Raw genomic sequence first — 20,073 nt, 5'->3', positions numbered from 1 at the left:
AGCACAGAGGTTGTAAATATATAAATTGTAAATTTTTTTGCCTAAAAAACGCAATTACCATTGCCTGACGAAAGCCTTTTAAAGAACTATTTTTTGCTGTTCGAATAGTTAGAAAATGAGTTTGCTTACGTTGTCTGTGTTGTACATATTTGTTACTAAGCACGGAGGTTATAAATATGTCAATTAGAATGTTTTTTTTTTGGGTATGAAATGTCAAATACAGGTGGTATAGTAAGGCTTAGGGCTCTAAGTGAACTTATTGCTCTCCGAGAGCTACTTGTTTATACTTTTTGGGAGAAGATTACTTTTTGAGAGCATTTTGGTTTTAAAGGCCCGTTGTTAATAATAATATATTGTAAATTGTTTATGGTTGTTGCAGAAACAAAGACATAGTTTTTACAGTGCATACAAATTATGAAAGTACGCTGTTTACACAAATGAGCGTAGAAGTTAAAACAGCATCAACCAATTGTACACTATTAGGTCTGAGTGACCCGTTTTCCTGTGCCTCTAGCGGAGATATTATTTTTATTGTGACTAATAGGGATACAATAAAGTTGGATAAAAAGCAAAAAAAACTTAACCGACGAACGGTTGGCTTCATTAGTAGCTAGCCACGGCTTAGTGAAGCTGGCTTTAGTTTAATGAAAGGGCGTGGGATGAGCGCAGCGGTGGAGGGGTGATGGAGGCAACATTGGGGGAGGTGGCTGATGAGGGCAACAGAGGGGGACGGTGGGAGGAGGGGTTTTGGCTGCAGGGGGCCCTTACGGCCTGATCGATGTACAGGGGTGGGGATTGGGGGAGGGGTGAAGTGAGAGGGGGCTGATTTGTGGGAGGGGGGTCCACCTCTAAGAACCGCCCTTCACATCATAATATAAGTCTCAAACAGTTTCTGTGAATCAAACTTGGGGACTAGTGAGCTGAAAGATTCTAAGAGCACTTAATGCCTGCTGAGCGCTACCTGTTTATCCCGTTTTTGAGGACGAAAAGTCACATGGGTCAGATGAAAAATCATTCAAGCGAACAATCGCACAAAAATGACCGGTAGGACTAATATAATTGCTATAAACTTCGTTTGCGAGCAATTAAAAACCTAAGCTTGTTTTTGAGTTAGTTAGATGAAAATCATTCTCAATAACTATTCATACAAAGATCATGGTTCTTACTAATCCTTGCAGGATCATACTGAGAACTTTGTATTTCTTATATGTCACCGCAGATGTTCTTTGTATGATTACTACGAACTTTCAATCCGTCAACACAATAAAATAATTTTGGTCTCCATAGAGACATCTCATTGTTCTCACAAATCTACGTATAGTTAAAACAATTAACTCAGACCAACTTACGAAAAGTACCGAATCTTTCCTCTTAGACAAATTTGGTTGAACTTGAAGTTAAACTGGCTCTGTTAAACATAGCTAGGATTAACTTGGTCTTTTCATTGTTGTTACAATTGCTGTTGAACTTCTAAAATCATTTTTTAAATTGCTACCAGAAGTCTAAATTATTAATCGATGAAGAGAAAATCAAGTGTTATAAATTGAGTCTTTAGCATAATATTACTGGCCATGCCATTATTGAGAGTTAGACTTGAGCATCCTTTTCTGCTCTGATCAAGTGAACTACTTTCCTCTCTACATTAGTGTGCTTTCTACACAAGAAAATATTCAACATCTTAAATATTGTTCGATGGTAGCATGTGTCGAAACTCATTAGCAAACAGCCTATTTCACTTTCAACACAGGCAGTATTTCAATTCATTTCATTTGTTTGAGACCAAATCTAACCAACTCATGTGTGCTGTATGCTTACATGCAAACACATACCTCTCTCTCAACCTTGTTACCTTGAATACAATACCTCCGGCGAGTCAGTGTGGCTAATTTGGTTGTTTCTCTAACAACTCACTATTAAAAGCAGTAGTAGCAATATTAGAGAGAGGCAGTATTTGTAGTTAGTTTCTAGTCTCCACAGCTAGAGAGAGATAGAGAGAGAGAGAGAACATGTTTAAAGCGTGATTTATGAGTGTTTTGGTCCATAAACTCTCTATTAAGATCAGTCCCCCTTAAGAAACAGACAAACTCACACATGAACCAACTGCACCAACCACACACACACACACACACACACACACACACACTTTTAGGCACAGAGCGACACAATTTGAACATGTTTTGTGTTCTTTTCCCTCTTCCCTCTAATTTCAAAGTTTCCTAAGGAAGTCAAGTGGTCTCCAGTGTGTGATTAACCCGTCCACTCCAAACAAACCTCCCTCAGCTTTTCAATTAATTTCTTTATTACTGTGACAGAACTGTGCCTGAGTCTATTTTATTTCTTTGTCTCCTACAGACAGACAGACACAGGAATAAGTAAATGAAGAACAATGCATAAAAAAGCGAAAGTCACATTCATCCCTTTATTAGCTGACGCGTACACACTCTACTCTATCTTTTTGAAATGTAACGAACTACTTTGCATTCCATTATTACTGCGCAAGTCATTAATGCAAAATGCTCAATTGAGCTGTCTGTTTCTTAAAGTGTCTCTAACCATTCTGAAGTAGCGAAAGAAGGAACAGAATTAGCAACAGAATGTCAGACAATATCATCACAATAGTAGATTATTGATAATAAAGCCAAAGGCCCTGGATGTTCAACAAACAGAGTAACAAACCTATAAAAGTTTATAAGATATTACAAAGCTTGATGGTCCCAACAAAATTTTTACAGACAATAAAAACACGATAAAGCTCTTTTCCAAACAAAGTAAGACGTTAAATAAGTTTATAGTTGAAAAGGCGAAGGCTCATTAAAATGGGGGCAGTACTGTGGTGAAAAAAAGTCACTACAGAGCTTAATTTGGACCCCTGCCAAAATTTAGAAATAAAAACGGTAACCAAGAGATCGAAAGGTCAAGCTGGAAAAAGTCACTCAAAAAGTTGCATAAGAAAGCAAAGAACATTCAAAACATAGCCGGGAGCTCGCCGGAATAGCTGCGAGTTAGACTTGAGTACCGTATAATTTAGACAGAAACAGATACAACTTAAAGCTGAAAAAACTATTAAGGCAGCTATGTAAAATCGTCAAGCTGTTCATTAATAAGGGCTGTTAAACTTTACTACGCAGAAACTTTTTTACTAGGGACTTTTATTACACATATGAATTCTTTCACCTATAATTAATTCAGTCAAAATTTGCAAAAATTATATTATTGAGTGAGGTAAGTGAAGTCTGATCAAAATCTAATCACGCAAATGACCTAAATCTTTGACTAAAGAGAGTGAACAATGACGCCACGCGCTAACACCGTTAGTTTGAAGAAGTCATCACAAAATTTCACTTTCCGCTTTGATGTGTGAACAAAAGTAAAGCAAAAAGTGTCAGTTGACGGAACAAAAAAAACATAGCAGGACAAGTCCTGAAAGAATTCAAAGCATTTTTATTGAAAAACAAACCTTAAACCAGGCCCTGAATTGGCTTGGAAAAAAATTAGAAGAAAATTTGCTAAACATTCCAATGACAAACAAATCGGAAAAACATTTCTTAAAAAGTCAAAATGCCGCATGTGAACAAAATTTAGCTCTCAAAAACCCATTCTCTGCAAACTGTTTTCTCACTGCACTTTAAACTTGGAGCGAAAGAATACGTCACAAAACCACTCGCTGTTTCCCTCATTTCCCTGTTTTAGCGTGATCAAATTATAACTCAAGTTTCACTTCAAATATCACAAAAATGCGTGAACAGATGATCCTTAAAAGCCAGCGCCCCAATACAATAAAAATTCTTTGAATTGTAAAAATTACGAATATCGCAATTAACCTACGCTCAACTGACAACATCGCAGCTATATTAAAAACAGTTAAGTAAAGATTTTGCAGCAAACATGACTATTTTCTTGATTTCGTTCGAGAGCCCATTAAAAACAATCGACTAACGTCGATAGAATTTCGCTCAATCAGCTGGCCCAGGGGCGGCTTTGGTAGTTGCTAGCTTAAAGCTCAAGCTAGAAAAGAAAATCTTAATTTGTTAACGGGACACAAATGGAGAGGCGGCAAAATATTGCGGGGAAGTGGCAAAAACAAGGGCCGAAGGGGTCTCCAAACCCTTGGGCTTTAAAAGTTTAATCCATTTCTCAAGATAAAAAGTCTCGAAAATTATTGCTCGGACAAAAAGACGACCAGACGAAAAACAGGTAGTACAAAAATTTGCTTTAAACAAGACCAACATGATCAATATAATTGCAACAAAATATTCAATGCTTATATCTATATCTAAACAACTAAAAGCTAAGAAACATCCAATTTGGAGGCTAGATTTGTGAAATTGAGCAGAACCTTTGAGCATCCCAAAGAAAACATTATGGAATAAAAACCTTCAATAGCAACCTTCATTCAAACACTCGGCAATTATAAGACTACCAAGCAAGCTTTAACACCGCTGTGTGATTTAATGTCATGGAATTTTACCAATTCCCCGTTGAAAAAAAAACCACAATCAGCTGAATCATAGCTTCTGCTATCCCTTCTAGGGTACAAATAAGACACAAAATTGAAATAATCAAATTTGCAATTGTGCAAAAATAACGAGTGCAACTAAATTGCAACACAATTTATGTATATTTATTGATAAAATTGATTTATAAAGAAGAATGAAAAAGAAGAATAAGAAGAAGACTAAGAGCACCCACTGTAGGTTGTTATTATTGTTGTCTCAAATAATCTAAAGAAACAATCTCATCGTTATAACCAATCAATCATAATCAGGATAGAACAGTGACAGCTGTTGTATAATATGTCCCATAAAGTCGGAACAGAAGCGAAAGTTCGAAAAATGCCAAACAAGCAATTAAGCACAAATATGACAACGTCAGTTTCCATATCCCCCCCCCCCAAAAAAAAACTTAGTTTATTTCGTTCATAGCCTCAGCTTTTCGTTCAATTAAAGTTTACGTAATTTAAACTTAACTCAGGTTGAAATTTTACTTTGAAGTACAGATCGATTTTAAAAAACCCCGGTTGATAACTCAACTTTATGGGGCAGACTATAAACATCTACATCATTCCTCTACACTTTTGTATCGTTCATGAGTCTGTTTGTATGTCTCTGACTTGACCTCAGTAGTCATAAGAGATCTGGGATGAAGGAGATAAATCTGAGGTCACTATCCCCCACACTAAATGTCTCCGCCTCCAACTGCTGCTGATTAGCGCTAATGTCACTGCTATTATTGGATAATAATTGGTTCAAGTTGAGAATGCAGAGGAAAGTCTTGTGGTTGTTCTCACCCAGTTCGATGCTGTTCAGCACAAACACCAGCTGTCCCTGTCCTAGATTAACGTATGGCCCATTTGGGTTGTTAGGAGTGACATAGGGTGCAGATAGTTGTCTGACTAGAACTGCTGCTCCGAATACTCTCTCTGGAACTGTATCACAGTACTCGTCACTGCCATCACCACCACCACTCTAAACACACACAACTATGATTGTCAGATCCCATCAACATCCTGAGAACAAAAACACACGATACTCGCAACTTTAAATGCTCAGACAAGACAAGACAAATTCTTTATACCAAAACAGGATCCTCATCTTCACCAATGATAAATAAAACTCATCACTCAGTTCTGACTTACAAAAGCCGTTTTGTTCAACTGCTCTCTACAGAAGATACTGCTGAACAAATAGGTATTTAGTGGCTCCTTTTTGCTTACGTGGGCAGGTGACAACCATTGGAAACTATTTTTATTGCCTCATTCATTAGTTAATGGCTTTGTTTCAAATCCAATTTTGCTTCACTTTTGATTTAACTTTTAGCAGTGAACTGCTGCCCATTTGCGAATCAGAGAGCAATTTAGTAACACAAACGGTAATAAGCGAACAGATGAAAACGTCACTCAAAAATATCAGTCAAGAAGCAGAAGTTTGCATAAAATATAAAATAGTCACAAAACAGCAACAATTGCTTCAAACTGTTATTCGAGAGCAATTAAATGCAACTGTCCCACAATCAGAAAAATCTCTGAGATTCGACAACAAAACAAGTCCAAAAACTTAGAGAGACAAAAAATATCTAAAAGATGCTACTTAAACATAACTGACTAAACGTCGGAAGAATTGCTCTCGAACGACTAGTGGGAGCTCTTATCAATTGCAGCCTGCTTCAATCGGTATTAAATTGCCGCCAATTGAGTTCAGCTGCTTGAAATTGTGATTGAGAGAGAATTTTAGATCACGCGAAACGCAAAAAATCAAGGGCGTAAAAGTCACTCGAAAGTCAAAATTGTCAAGCGGAAATTTTGCATAAAAAAGACACGTTTACAATAATTGCTTCTCTACAAGAGCAGTTAACAACATACCGATGCCATTACATAGTAAATCACTAGGTAAAATATGGCACGTGCCTCTGGGGGGGGGGCGCAAATAATATGCACCCACTAAGCTGGGGGGCACACAGAAAAGATCCCTAAATAGATATTAATTAGAAGACTAGATGAAGAGACAATAAAAAACAACGCCAATAAAACCTGTCAAATTCCGAATTCTACAGAAGACAACCACCCAATAGCTGCATTAAGTGACAAAAATTGCAGCATAGGGATAACAATTTGAGCACATGAAATTCTCGACAAGTGTCGGAACAAAATCTAAGCAGAGATCTCATTTTGTGACCTCAACCTTGATTATAGAATTGAGAGCGATTAGCTCCAAGTTGATGCCAGAACCAGAGATGATATAACTTTTCTGGAATCAACGCAAACCCGACCTCGCCCTAATAATGGTCATCTTTTAGTAAATGAAATTTACAAGTATAGGTTATGCGACGCTGCTTGCAGTCACTGAAAACTTCACTGAAAATCTGGTTCGAGACGCTCAACCAGATTTTCTCTGACTTCATCAGAGTCACGTAACCTAGTGTGAGAGTAAGGGTGCGTATTCTCACATGTGATTGGTTGATGGCTTTGATGAGTGTGGTGGCTGCGTGTGCGATGGAGTTATTGAGATAGACGTCCATTTGAAAGGAGTCTGAGAAGACAGAGGAAAGATTGGTGGCGGAATAGAAGCGGACCAGCTCTGCCAGACTGTCGAACCAGGTCTCCTCCTCCAGACAGAATCTACCATCCCCACTCTCAATTATCTGCAACACAAACACGAGTATACGAAAACAACATTAGTGAGCGAAGTGATTCAGTAAACTCCCTTTCTTGTTATTCTTGTAGCTACCCGATAGAATTGAGTTCGGCGTCTGATCTCTGCGTGGCTTCAGTCGGTGTGCTCAACAGTTAACTTAGCCGTATTTTGTTTTTAAAAAACAGCGAAAATGAACAGCCGGCAGATTGACGGTAAATAGCCGTCATTGACTCCCACAACCAAGGATTTGGATTGAAACAGATAAAAAATGATTTCTGTTCAAAACATTTCTGAAATGCTAACTATTTGGATGTAGTCTTGCAGTCGAACATACTTCTGTTTCTTAATGAGAGGATACATGGCCTAGTATCAATACCAAAATAGCTGGCATATTGCCAGAAAATAGCCGCAATAGCTTCGTAAATCTGGAGCCTAAAAAACAGACTAAAAAAGAAATTTCTTCTTTTCATTAAATGCTGAGAAGTTATAATTTGATTAAGGAGATGTATGACTTATTGCTGCTTCTACTAGCTGCTATTAAATAACCTTCATTCTGAGTGCCTCACGCTCATTTGAAATTTTGTCTTGAATTAGAGTAAAGAAAAGTAAATTTGAGTGTGAAGAAGTGATTTTCGAGTGAAGCAAGTCACGTGTGACCAAAAAAATAATTCCGCGAATGATCAACAAGAAGAACTGGCTCCACTAAGAGTGAAAAACGAGGTCACGCACGGATTTCATTTGAAATTGCATGAACGAATCAACAAAAATTAGATTTGAAATGATTGTAACGTCATAGGGTCGTAAAAAATCTTGACGACTAAATGAAAAAACCAAGAGAAGGCCGATAATAACCTGAGCTATCATCTTGCGACTATTGATAAGCATTAAAGATGATAACTAAGAGTAATAAGAACAAGGTTCAAGTAGCGGTCATCTAAAATTGGTTATCCCGTTTCTACTTCTTATTTCTTTTTTTATCGATACTAACTCTGTTGACAAAAGATTTTTGCAGGGCAACTGCTGTCTAGAACCACTTTGAGCAGAGTGGAAGAAGAAGCTGGTCTAGAGAAGTGAAACAGATTTCACGCAAAAAGTCGAACAAGCTGTGTTTTAAGGTAAAGCGAAACAAACTTTGTAAGTAGAAAAAGCAGGACAAGTCTGACACAATTCAAAGAATTTTTACTGACAAAACAAAAGACTAGACCAGGAATGGGCAATGAAGGGATTGTTAGAGCCACTGAAAAATGTTATCAAAAAATTTTTGCTTTTTTAAAAAAGCAAAAATCAAAGTCAAAATTGCCGCATCTGAACAAAAAACCGCAATCCAGAACGCGATTTTCCGTTCGAATACCGTTTTATCACTACTTTTAAATTGGAGAGCAAAATTCACACCGCAAAACGACCCGCTTTGTTGCTCCACTTCCTATTTCGGCCTGACGAAAATCACTTCTCCAATTTGACTTCAAAAATAATGAAAAGGCGAAAACAGATCTTTAAAGAAAAGACAGCACACCAATACAAAACAAATTTGAATTGTAAAAACATAGCAAGACAAGTCCTGAAGAAAAGAAAATCAATATCAAAATGCCGCATGTGAACAAAGCCCCTAGCGAGAAATAAAATTTTGATTCAAACAAAAAACTAGGCCTAGAATGAGCTGTGAATGGATTGGGAAAACCATTTAGAAAAAAATCCGATCCAAAAAATCGAAAAAACAGTAAAAATTAGAGTGAAATTGCCGCATGTGAACAAAAAACCACTACCGAGAAACCGAATTTTTGTTCAAACACCGTTTTCTCGCTCTACTTTAAAATTAGTGCGAAAAAAATTCACGCCGCAAAACCACTCGCTTTTTCGCTCCACTTCCTATTTCGGCCTGACCAAAATCACTTCTCAAAATCCAAGCAGAGATCTCATTTTGTGACCTCAACCTTGATTATAGAATTGAGAGCGATTAGCTCCAAGTTGATGCCAGAACCAGAGATGATATAACTTTTCTGAAATCAACGCAAACCCGACCTCGCCCTAATAATGGTCATCTTTTAGTAAATGAAATTTACAAGTATAGGTTATGCGACGCTGCTTGCAGTCACTGAAAACTTCACTGAAAATCTGGTTCGAGACGCTCAACCAGATTTTCTCTGACTTCATCAGAGTCACGTAACCTAGTGTGAGAGTAAGGGTGCGTATTCTCACATGTGATTGGTTGATGGCTTTGATGAGTGTGGTGGCTGCGTGTGCGATGGAGTTATTGAGATAGACGTCCATTTGAAAGGAGTCTGAGAAGACAGAGGAAAGATTGGTGGCGGAATAGAAGCGGACCAGCTCTGCCAGACTGTCGAACCAGGTCTCCTCCTCCAGACAGAATCTACCATCCCCACTCTCAATTATCTGCAACACAAACACGAGTATACGAAAACAACATTAGTGAGCGACGTGATTCAGTAAACTCCCTTTCTTGTTATTCTTGTAGCTACCCGATAGAATTGAGTTCGGCGTCTGATCTCTGCGTGGCTTCAGTCGGTGTGCTCAACAGTTAACTTAGCCGTATTTTGTTTTTAAAAAACAGCGAAAATGAACAGCCGGCAGATTGACGGTAAATAGCCGTCATTGACTCCCACAACCAAGGATTTGGATTGAAACAGATAAAAAATGATTTCTGTTCAAAACATTTCTGAAATGCTAACTATTTGGATGTAGTCTTGCAGTCGAACATACTTCTGTTTCTTAATGAGAGGATACATGGCCTAGTATCAATACCAAAAATAGCTGGCATATTGCCAGAAAATAGCCGCAATAGCTTCGTAAATCTGGAGCCTAAAAAACAGACTAAAAAAGAAATTTCTTCTTTTCATTAAATGCTGAGAAGTTATAATTTGATTAAGGAGATGTATGACTTATTGCTGCTTCTACTAGCTGCTATTAAATAACCTTCATTCTGAGTGCCTCACGCTCATTTGAAATTTTATCTTGAACTAGAGTAAAGAAAAGTAAATTTGAGTGTGAAGAAGTGATTTTCGAGTGAAGCAAGTCACGTGTGACCAAAAAAATAATTCCGCGAATGAACAACAAGAAGAACTGGCTCCACTAAGAGTGAAAAACGAGGTCACGCACGGATTTCATTTGAAATTGCATGAACGAATCAACAAAAATTAGATTTGAAATGATTGTAACGTCATAGGGTCGTAAAAAATCTTGACGACTAAATGAAAAAACCAAGAGAAGGCCGATAATAACCTGAGCTATCATCTTGCGACTATTGATAAGCATTAAAGATGATAACTAAGAGTAATAAGAACAAGGTTCAAGTAGCGGTCATCTAAAATTGGTTATCCCGTTTCTACTTCTTATTTCTTTTTTTATCGATACTAACTCTGTTGACAAAAGATTTTTGCAGGGCAACTGCTGTCTAGAACCACTTTGAGCAGAGTGGAAGAAGAAGCTGGTCTAGAGAAGTGAAACAGATTTCACGCAAAAAGTCGAACAAGCTGTGTTTTAAGGTAAAGCGAAACAAGCTTTGTAAGTAGAAAAAGCAGGACAAGTCTGACACAATTCAAAGAATTTTTACTGACAAAACAAAAGACTAGACCAGGAATGGGCAATGAAGGGATTGTTAGAGCCACTGAAAAATGTTATCAAAAAATTTTTGCTTTTTTAAAAAAGCAAAAATCAAAGTCAAAATTGCCGCATCTGAACAAAAAACCGCAATCCAGAACGCGATTTTCCGTTCGAATACCGTTTTATCACTACTTTTAAATTGGAGAGCAAAATTCACACCGCAAAACGACCCGCTTTGTTGCTCCACTTCCTATTTCGGCCTGACGAAAATCACTTCTCCAATTTGACTTCAAAAATAATGAAAAGGCGAAAACAGATCTTTAAAGAAAAGACAGCACACCAATACAAAACAAGTTTGAATTGTAAAAACATAGCAAGACAAGTCCTGAAGAAAAGAAAATCAATATCAAAATGCCGCATGTGAACAAAGCCCCTAGCGAGAAATGAAATTTTGATTCAAACAAAAAACTAGGCCTAGAATGAGCTGTGAATGGATTGGGAAAACCATTTAGAAAAAAATCCGATCCAAAAAATCGAAAAAACAGTAAAAATTAGAGTGAAATTGCGGCATGTGAACAAAAAACCACTACCGAGAAACCGAATTTTTGTTCAAACACCGTTTTCTCGCTCTTCTTTAAAATTAGTGCGAAAAAAATTCACGCCGCAAAACCACTCGCTTTTTCGCTCCACTTCCTATTTCGGCCTGACCAAAATCACTTCTCCAATTTGACTTCAAAAATAATGAAAAGGCGAAAACAGATCTTTAAAGAAAAGACAGCACACCAATACAAAACAAATTTGAATTGTAAAAACATAGCAAGACAAGTCCTGAATTACAATTCAAAGAATAATCGCTGCCTTAACCAACAAAGCCGGTAAATTGCCGGAAAAAAGTCGCCGTTGACCCTCTTGACGCGCATTGGGATTGAAACAGAAAATTAAGAGATGGAAATTGATAGAATTCTAAGCGTCAAGGTGATCTGATTTGGTGCGTAAAATCTGCATAAGCGATTAAACTCTGAAGATATTCCTAATTCAACTTCTAAACTGAAGGCTGTTAAGCACAACACTAACGCCAGCTAGCAACCGCTTTAATGAACTTTGATAGCCTAATGCAATATGATCAAAGATAAAAACTAATTTTAAAAAATGACAATCCCATTGTCGCATGTGAACAAAAACACGTCAGAATGCGGATTTTTGTTCAACACCAGTCTTCTCAATTTACTTTAAATTACAGTGAAAAAATCCACGCCACAAAATCACTCTTTTTTTCACTCAACTTACTGTGTGTGTAGGCGTGAACAAAATCACTTCACTTCTCCAAAGTCACCAAAGTGTGTGAAGATTTTAAAAAAGACGGCGCTCTAATACAATCCAAATTCACTGAACTGTAAAAAAATAGGACCGCTATAAGAGCTGCTATAGGGCCGCAATAATTATAACCGACAAACGTCGGGCAAATTGCTCTCAAACAACCGGCGAGCGCTTAACTTTGTCAGTAGATAGCTACAGTTTAGTGAGGCTAGCTTTAGCACAATTGAAGAGGAGGCGTGAGGTGAGCGCAGCAGGGGTGAGGGTGATGGGGTGGTCAACAGTGGGAGGGCGGTTTTTGGCTGCACGGGGCCCTTACGACCTGAACGATGCACAGGGGTGGGGATTGGGGGGGGGGGTCAAAACGTTAAGAACCGCCCTTCACACCAGGAGTATACGTCTCCAAAACAGTTTCTGTGAATCGCATACTTGGAGACTAGTGACATGAAAGGCTCAAGAGAAGAGAATTTAATGAACTCGAATATACGCGGCGCTACCGAATTTACAATTTTTGAGGACTGAAAAACAGACTTAAAAACGTTTGCTAGAGCGAAAAACGTTTGCTAGAGCGAGTAAGAAAACGTTTGCTAACAGACTGAAAAACGTTTGCTAGAGCGAGTAAGAAATGACCTCACGCGCGCAAATGCAGTGAGAGGAAGAAAATTTGTCATTCAGAAAATTTGACTTGAAAAATCATAAATTGTGAGAACAGCTCTTAAAGAGCGCCCCAAACCAATTCAAATTCTTTGAATTGTATAAAACCGAAAGGACCGCAATATAGCTCCGCTCAGCTTACAGCTTTGCAGCTATAAACGTGGCCGGCAGATTGCCGAAAAATAGCCGCCATAGACGCTTGGGGCCTTCCATGAATTGAAACAACTATAAAGGTTAGATAGACAGATCGACCACCATTCCTTTAATAGACCACTAGACATTTAAGGTTAGCTTTGGACTGTCATTTTTATGAGACACATAAGCTCTATAAGGAGAAAGCCCTAATAGGGCTCTTCAAAATTAGGATCTTTCGACGTTTGTGCCCCTGAGCTTAGTGGGTGCATATTATTTGCACCCTCAGATGCACGTGCAATATTTTTAACATAATGACTCAATATGTTATGGCACGTTCTCTGTAACTGGGGGGCGCATAACGTACTGGGGGGGCACAAACGGAGATCCAAAAATTAATATTCGAAATCAAAAACTCACGACACCTATTATCCCTGACTATTTTCTTATTTAATTTGTTTGATTATTTTAGTTTCTTTGAGATTGTCTTCTCAATTTACTTTAAATTACAGTGAAAAAATCCACGCCACAAAATCACTCTTTTTTTCACTCAAATTACTGTGTGTGTAGGCGTGAACAAAATCACTTCACTTCTCCAAAGTCACCAAAGTGTGTGAAGATTTTAAAAAAGACGGCGCTCTAATCCAATCCAAATTCACTGAACTGTAAAAAAATAGGACCGCTATAAGAGCTGCTATAGGGCCGCAATAATTATAACCGACAAACGTCGGGCAAATTGCTCTCAAACAACCGGCGAGCGCTTAACTTTGTCAGTAGATAGCTACAGTTTAGTGAGGCTAGCTTTAGCACAATTGAAGAGGAGGCGTGAGGTGAGCGCAGCAGGGGTGAGGGTGATGGGGTGGTCAACAGTGGGAGGGCGGTTTTTGGCTGCACGGGGCCCTTACGACCTGAACGATGCACAGGGGTGGGGATTGGGGGGGGGGGTCAAAACGTTAAGAACCGCCCTTCACACCAGGAGTATACGTCTCCAAAAGTTTCTGTGAATCGCATACTTGGAGACTAGTGACATGAAAGGCTCAAGAGAAGAGAATTTAATGAACTCGAATATACGCCGCGCTACCGAATTTACAATTTTTGAGGACTGAAAAACAGACTTAAAAACGTTTGCTAGAGCGAAAAACGTTTGCTAGAGCGAGTAAGAAAACGTTTGCTAACATACTGAAAAACGTTTGCTAGAGCGAGTAAGAAATGACCTCACGCGCGCAAATGCAGTGAGAGGAAGAAAATTTGTCATTCAGAAAATTTGACTTGAAAAATCATAAATTGTGAGAACAGCTCTTAAAGAGCGCCCCAAACCAATTCAAATTCTTTGAATTGTATAAAACCGAAAGGACCGCAATATAGCTCCGCTCAGCTTACAGCTTTGCAGCTATAAACGTGGCCGGCAGATTGCCGAAAAATAGCCGCGATAGACGCTTGGGGCCTTCCATGAATTGAAACAACTATAAAGGTTAGATAGACAGATCGACCACCATTCCTTTAATAGACCACTAGACATTTAAGGTTAGCTTTGGACTGTCATTTTTATGAGACACATAAGCTCTATAAGGAGAAAGCCCTAATAGGGCTCTTCAAAATTAGAATCTTTCGACGTTTGTGCCCCTGAGCTTAGTGGGTGCATATTATTTGCACCCCTCAGATGCACGTGCAATATTTTTAACATAATGACTCAATATGTTATGGCACGTTCTCTGTAACTGGGGGGCGCATAACGTACTGGGGGGGCACAAACGGAGATCCAAAAATTAATATTCGAAATCAAAAACTCACGACACCTATTATCCCTGACTATTTTCTTATTTAATTTCTTTGATTATTTTAGTTTCTTTGAGATTGTCTTTTTGCTGGGATTGTTCAATTTCAGGTTCTCATTAGTTCTCAGTATTTCATTCAATTTTTTGGATTGTATTTCAGGACTTGTCCTGCTATGATTTTTTACTTCGTCTAACAGATTTTGGTTTCGTCTTACCCTGACTGCTTGGAATTGACTTTTTCAATGACTTACCTCACTCAAAAAAATGACTTCTGAACTTACTTATGGAATTTTAAATTTTATGAACATTTACTTATCAAAGGTCAATAGTGTGCATCTAAGTAGTGCCAAACATATTTGCCCTAAATCTTAATTATTAGAGTCTTGAGTTTTTGATTTCAAGATTTAGGGCAAATATGTTTGGCACTACTTAGATGCACACTATTGACCTTTGATAAGTAAATGTTCATAAAATTTAAAATTCCATAAGTAAGTTCAGAAGTCATTTTTTTGAGTGAGGTAAGTCATTGAAAAAGTCAATTCCAAGCAGTCAGGGTAAGACGAAACCAAAATCTGTTAGACGAAGTAAAAAATCATAGCAGGACAAGTCCTGAAATACAATCCAAAAAATTGAATGAAATACTGAGAACTAATGAGAACCTGAAATTGAACAATCCCAGCAAAAAGACAATCTCAAAGAAACTAAAATAATCAAACAAATTAAATAAGAAAATAGTCAGGGATCAAACTCTTGAAGCTTTCATCATGAAGACCATATATGATAGAATTCAATATACTCATTAACTCACGCACAAGACATGAAAGAGACTCCACTAAAGGCAGATAAACTCGAGAAATTTGACGAACGCTTCAAAAAAAACTGACAAGTGAAAAAAAAGTTTCCAAATTTTGCGGCAATAAGATGTTCAAAACCATTTTTTGGTGTGTGGTGTTCTGGCATATAACCCACCTACAAGACCTTAAAAGTTTTGTTGGCCAGTATAGATAGTTAAACTCACAAATGGCAAAAAATTTAGAATTAAAAAACAATTAAAATTTTAACAAAATAATGCTGAAATTCGTGATACTAACATCTTCAGAACTGTTTCATTTCTCCAGAAACTAAGAAGTATTTTTATTTCAAACCTTAAATAGTGTCACTGGCTCATAAAGGTCAATAAATTTGGAACATAACAATTTTCAGAAATATTGAAAAAAAACAATTAATTTTTATCAAAATATTACAAAAACTCATGTTATTAAAAAATTGATGACCAATCCATTATCTCTAGAAAAATGTGCAGTTACTTATTCATTGCCACTAGAAATTATGCAGTAACCTAGTATTAAACCGTAGAGGAAATTCCGTGGCCTTTGATGATTGAGAAACCTAAAAAAATGACAAAAACTCAAAAAACTTGCAAGTTTTATCAACAAATTGCAAAACTCGAGATGTTAAAATGTTCAAAAACCATTCCATTAACACTAGAGACTATGCAGTAACCTAGTATTAAAACCGTAGAGGAAATTTCGTGACCTTTGATGATTGAGAAACCTAAAAAAAATGACAAAAACTTTCAAAACTTGCAAGTTTTATCAAAAAAATTGCAAAAACTCGTAATGTTCAAAAACAATTCCATTAACACTAGAAACTATACTGTAACCTATTATCAAACCCTGAAGCAGGTTTCGTGAAACCTAGGGCTGAAAAAGCTCAAAAAATGACAAAAAAAATTTTTAAAAACTTATTAGAACTTTTTTAATTGTAAAAATTAGTATAAAATTGCGTGTTTATATTTGGAATACCAAAGCATATAGCTCTTAAAACTGTCATAGAAAATAATTATGCCTTGGAAAAGACCTTTATCAACGTTTACAAACCTCAGTTTTAGACTGGTCCTACAAAAAACTCGAACAATGGCGAAAACGCAAAAAATTGGAACATTTTGGGCTCGAAAACTCCTAAAAATGACATTTTAACCTTGAATTACGGCCTTCCCAGTAGCTTCGCCACTCTAAGCAATTGAAAAACTATTAAACTCGTCTAAGGGCCTCTAATGAAAGTTGATGCCCGCTGAGGTTTACCTGTTTATCCCGTTCTGAAAGCTCAAAGTCATGAAAAGTGTGAAAACATCTTACAAAAATAAAAACATAGCAGGACAAGTCCCGAAATACAATTCAAAGAATTGAATGAAAAACTCAGGCGTACTCTACTTGACCAGCAGATCAATTGAACAATGCCAGCCAGAACGCAAATATCATCAAAGAATTGAGAAACTAAAAGAATCAAAACTAAACAAAAAAAACTCATTGCTAAAACTCTCGAAGCTTTTAAGCCTAAGTCAAACTTTTTCCGCTTTAAAAACACCTATTACAAAAATATGTTCAAAACCAATTTTTGTTTCTGAAATCGGTCCAGTATTATATCTGCAAGACCTGAAAAATATTCATTGGCCTTTGAAGATCGATTAACTCGAAAAAGACCAAAAAATTTAAGAAAAAGAAATCAATTGCAAATTATTGAAATGTTGCTGAAAATCGTGATATAAATATCTTCAAAATCAATTCTGTGTCTCTAGAGGCTATCCAATAACCCAATTCCCAGCTTTAAAAAATTCATTGGCTCATAGATCGATAGGCAATAACTTTTAGAAAACATTTTAAACTTCAAAAAATAGAAATTCGTACTATTAAAACGTTGAAAGCCATTCAATTGCCCCCTAGCAACTATTTAATAACATACTGTCAAAAACTGGATGCGGTTACCTGGCTACTGAGGCAAGAAAAATCAAATAAAATAAAAATGTTTTAAAAAAAACTGCAAATTCTATCAAAAAGTTTCTAAAAGTCGAAAGGTTAAATTGTTAAAACAAAACCATGGAAACTAAGAACTATGCAATAACTTTTTATCAGAACATGGAATAGGTTTTTCTTGCAAATGAGAATGGACGAATATCAAAAACTGACAAAAATTTTAGGAAACATTAAAAAAAATTGCAGATCTTATCAAAAAATGCTAAAATTCCAGACATTAAAAAGTGAAAGCATTCCATTGTTACTAGAAACTATACAGTGCCCTATTAACAAACCTCAAAGGAGATTGCCTGGTCCCTGAAACTGGAAAAATTGAAAAAAATGATGAAAATTTTCAAAAACCTGAAAAAAATGCAAATTTGTTCAAAAAATTTGCTAAAATTTGTGATCTTCAAAAATTGAAAACTATTCCATAGCAACTAAAAAATTTTCAGTACTTATTATCAAACCCCTAATGAGGTTTTCTTGCCCCTGGGCCTCAAATAACTTGAATGATGACAATAAATACGTCAAAAAAAGAAAAATTTGCAACTTTTGTCAAAAAATGCTAAAATTCATGATGTCAAAAAGTTGAAAACCGTTCCATTACCACTACAAACTGTGCAGTAATCTATAAGCAAAGCCTTTATCAAAGAGGAGGTTTCGTGACACCTAGGGCTAAAAATTTCAAAAAACCTGAAAAAAATTGCAAAAATTAGTATCGTTTTGTGTGTTTGTGTTTGTAGTACCACGACATATAGCTCATAAAATGGTCATATCAAGCAATTTTGTCTCGCAAACGGTCCTCATCAGCTTTTAAAAACTTCAACCTAAGACTAATCAAACAAAAATCTCAAAAAAATCACAAAAAACATGAAAAATTGCACCATTTTGAGCCGAAAAACTCCTAAAAATGACCTTTTAACCTTAAATTAAGGCCATCCCAGCAGCTGCACCACTATACGCACTTGAAGGACTACTAAAGCCCACTTTGGGCCTCTAATGAAACTTAATGCCCGCTGGGCTTTACCTGTTTATCACGTTTTGAACGATCAAAGTCATTGAAAAATGTGTGAACACATCTTAAAAAAAACACAACGCACCAATACGATTCAAATTCTTTGAATTGTAAAAAAAGACAGAGCACCAATACAATCCAATTCTTGGATTGTAAAAAATTAGGAGCGCTATAATAGCCGCCTGGAATTGAGGACTCGGCTATTAAACATAAACCGACTAATGTCGGACGAGTTGTTCTCGAACGACAGACGGGGGCAACGGCAACTTAATTTAGAAGGGCGTAGCTTAAAAAGTTTTATGGGTGCAAAACAACCTACCCCACTGGAGTTCCAACCCAGACCTCCATGTTATCAGCCTGCCATCCTAAACGCTCAGTTACAAATGCTTTGATTTTCGTTCGCTCAAAATCCATTTAACCAACCAACTTCATTTCAGAACGAGCGCTACTTAGATCACTCAATATTCTAGAAAAGCACAGCAGATTTCAGCGAAAATTTTGCATAAAAAAGACACGTTAGCAATAATTGCTTCAAACTTCGCTCGAAAGCAATTAATAACAGAGTGTAATATCCATGAGTGCAAGTGATACCTGGATGTGTTTGACTTGTGCGTTGGAATCGAGCACTGCCAGTCTGTAGCCGGGGTCACGGTCACTGAGCCGGATGAGAAAGGAGCCAGCTGTGGATTGGGTGGAGGCAGAAGGGGAGCAAAGAGAGAGGAGGTTGTTCTTCGTCACCTGTTTGCTCGCCATCCCAATGAACCACTCCTCTTCTACAACAATTTCATACTAACTCATCGTCACTTGTCAAAAAGTTAACCCCGATGATTATTCAACGCTGACTAAAGAGATAGAAATTTCTTGCAAAACTTAAAGAGCAACAAAAATCAATGAGAGATGTAGGTTTCATTTAGCACTTAGAAGAGAAACAAAACCAAAACAAACGTATTCAACTCGCGTCGCAACTATAGTATGATCAAACAAAACCGCCCGCTGAACACCAGCTTCTCAGACACTAGCCTAAAGTTCCACCCTCTTTCCTCGGCAATTTTGCCATATAAATGAAAATTTATATAGCAAAAATATAAGTTTCCTGGTCAACGTATCTTATCAACACAAGGAAAAAACATAACGGCAAGTCCTGAACTACAACAAATTTACAATATTGACAACGCGAACAAATTAGCTCGAACTGACTAGGACTGGACATTGCTTGAAACGCATTTAAAAAACATACCCGGCAGATTGCCGGAAAATAGCCGCCGTTGATTCCCATAACTCTATTGGGATTGAGAGACAGGAGTATGTTCAGTTACGAAATGACATCAAAATAATCGCACTTAAAAATGTTTTTATACAAAAATCACTTTTCGTTGATATTTTCTTTTCTTTCAATCCCAAAGTGATTTTTGTATAAAAAACATTTTTAAGTGCGATTATTTTGATGTCATTTCGTAACTGAACATACTCCTGTCTCACAGTGAGAGGCTACAGGGTCTAGTATCAATACCAATAAGCATTATAGATAGTAACTAAAACTTATGAGAACAAAGTTCAAGTACCGGGCATCTAAAAATGGGCATTATGGGTTTAACCCCTTTCTATTTCTGACTTTGATTTTTTTCTACTGACTCTCTTCATTTTGAATTGCTTTGCTGAGCAGCTGCTGTTTAAAAGGACTTTGAGCAGAATGACAGAAG

At 37.0% G+C, this 20,073-nt stretch overlaps 1 protein-coding gene across 1 annotated transcript in view; it reads right to left on the bottom strand.

Annotated features, from left to right (window-relative positions):
• Positions 1-4,545: 4,545 nt before the first annotated feature.
• LOC142351029 (proto-oncogene vav-like) overlaps positions 4,546-20,073 on the bottom strand; it is a 198,412-nt gene continuing 182,884 nt past the window's right edge. Inside the window, exons 11-12 of the mRNA XM_075403089.1 lie at positions 18,965-19,146; positions 4,546-5,465 (exon numbers count right to left, since the gene is read on the bottom strand). Of these exons, the coding sequence (XP_075259204.1) occupies positions 5,124-5,465; positions 18,965-19,146 (524 nt within the window). The 3' untranslated portion in view covers positions 4,546-5,123. The remainder of the gene's footprint in view (positions 5,466-18,964; positions 19,147-20,073) is intronic.

The sequence above is a fragment of the Convolutriloba macropyga genome, chromosome 12 (assembly GCF_964194025.1).
Source record: "Convolutriloba macropyga chromosome 12, txConMacr16.3, whole genome shotgun sequence".
NCBI lineage: Eukaryota > Metazoa > Xenacoelomorpha > Acoela > Convolutidae > Convolutriloba > Convolutriloba macropyga.
The sequence above is the reverse complement of the archived record's forward strand: the minus strand, read 5'-3'. Positions and strand labels throughout refer to the sequence as shown.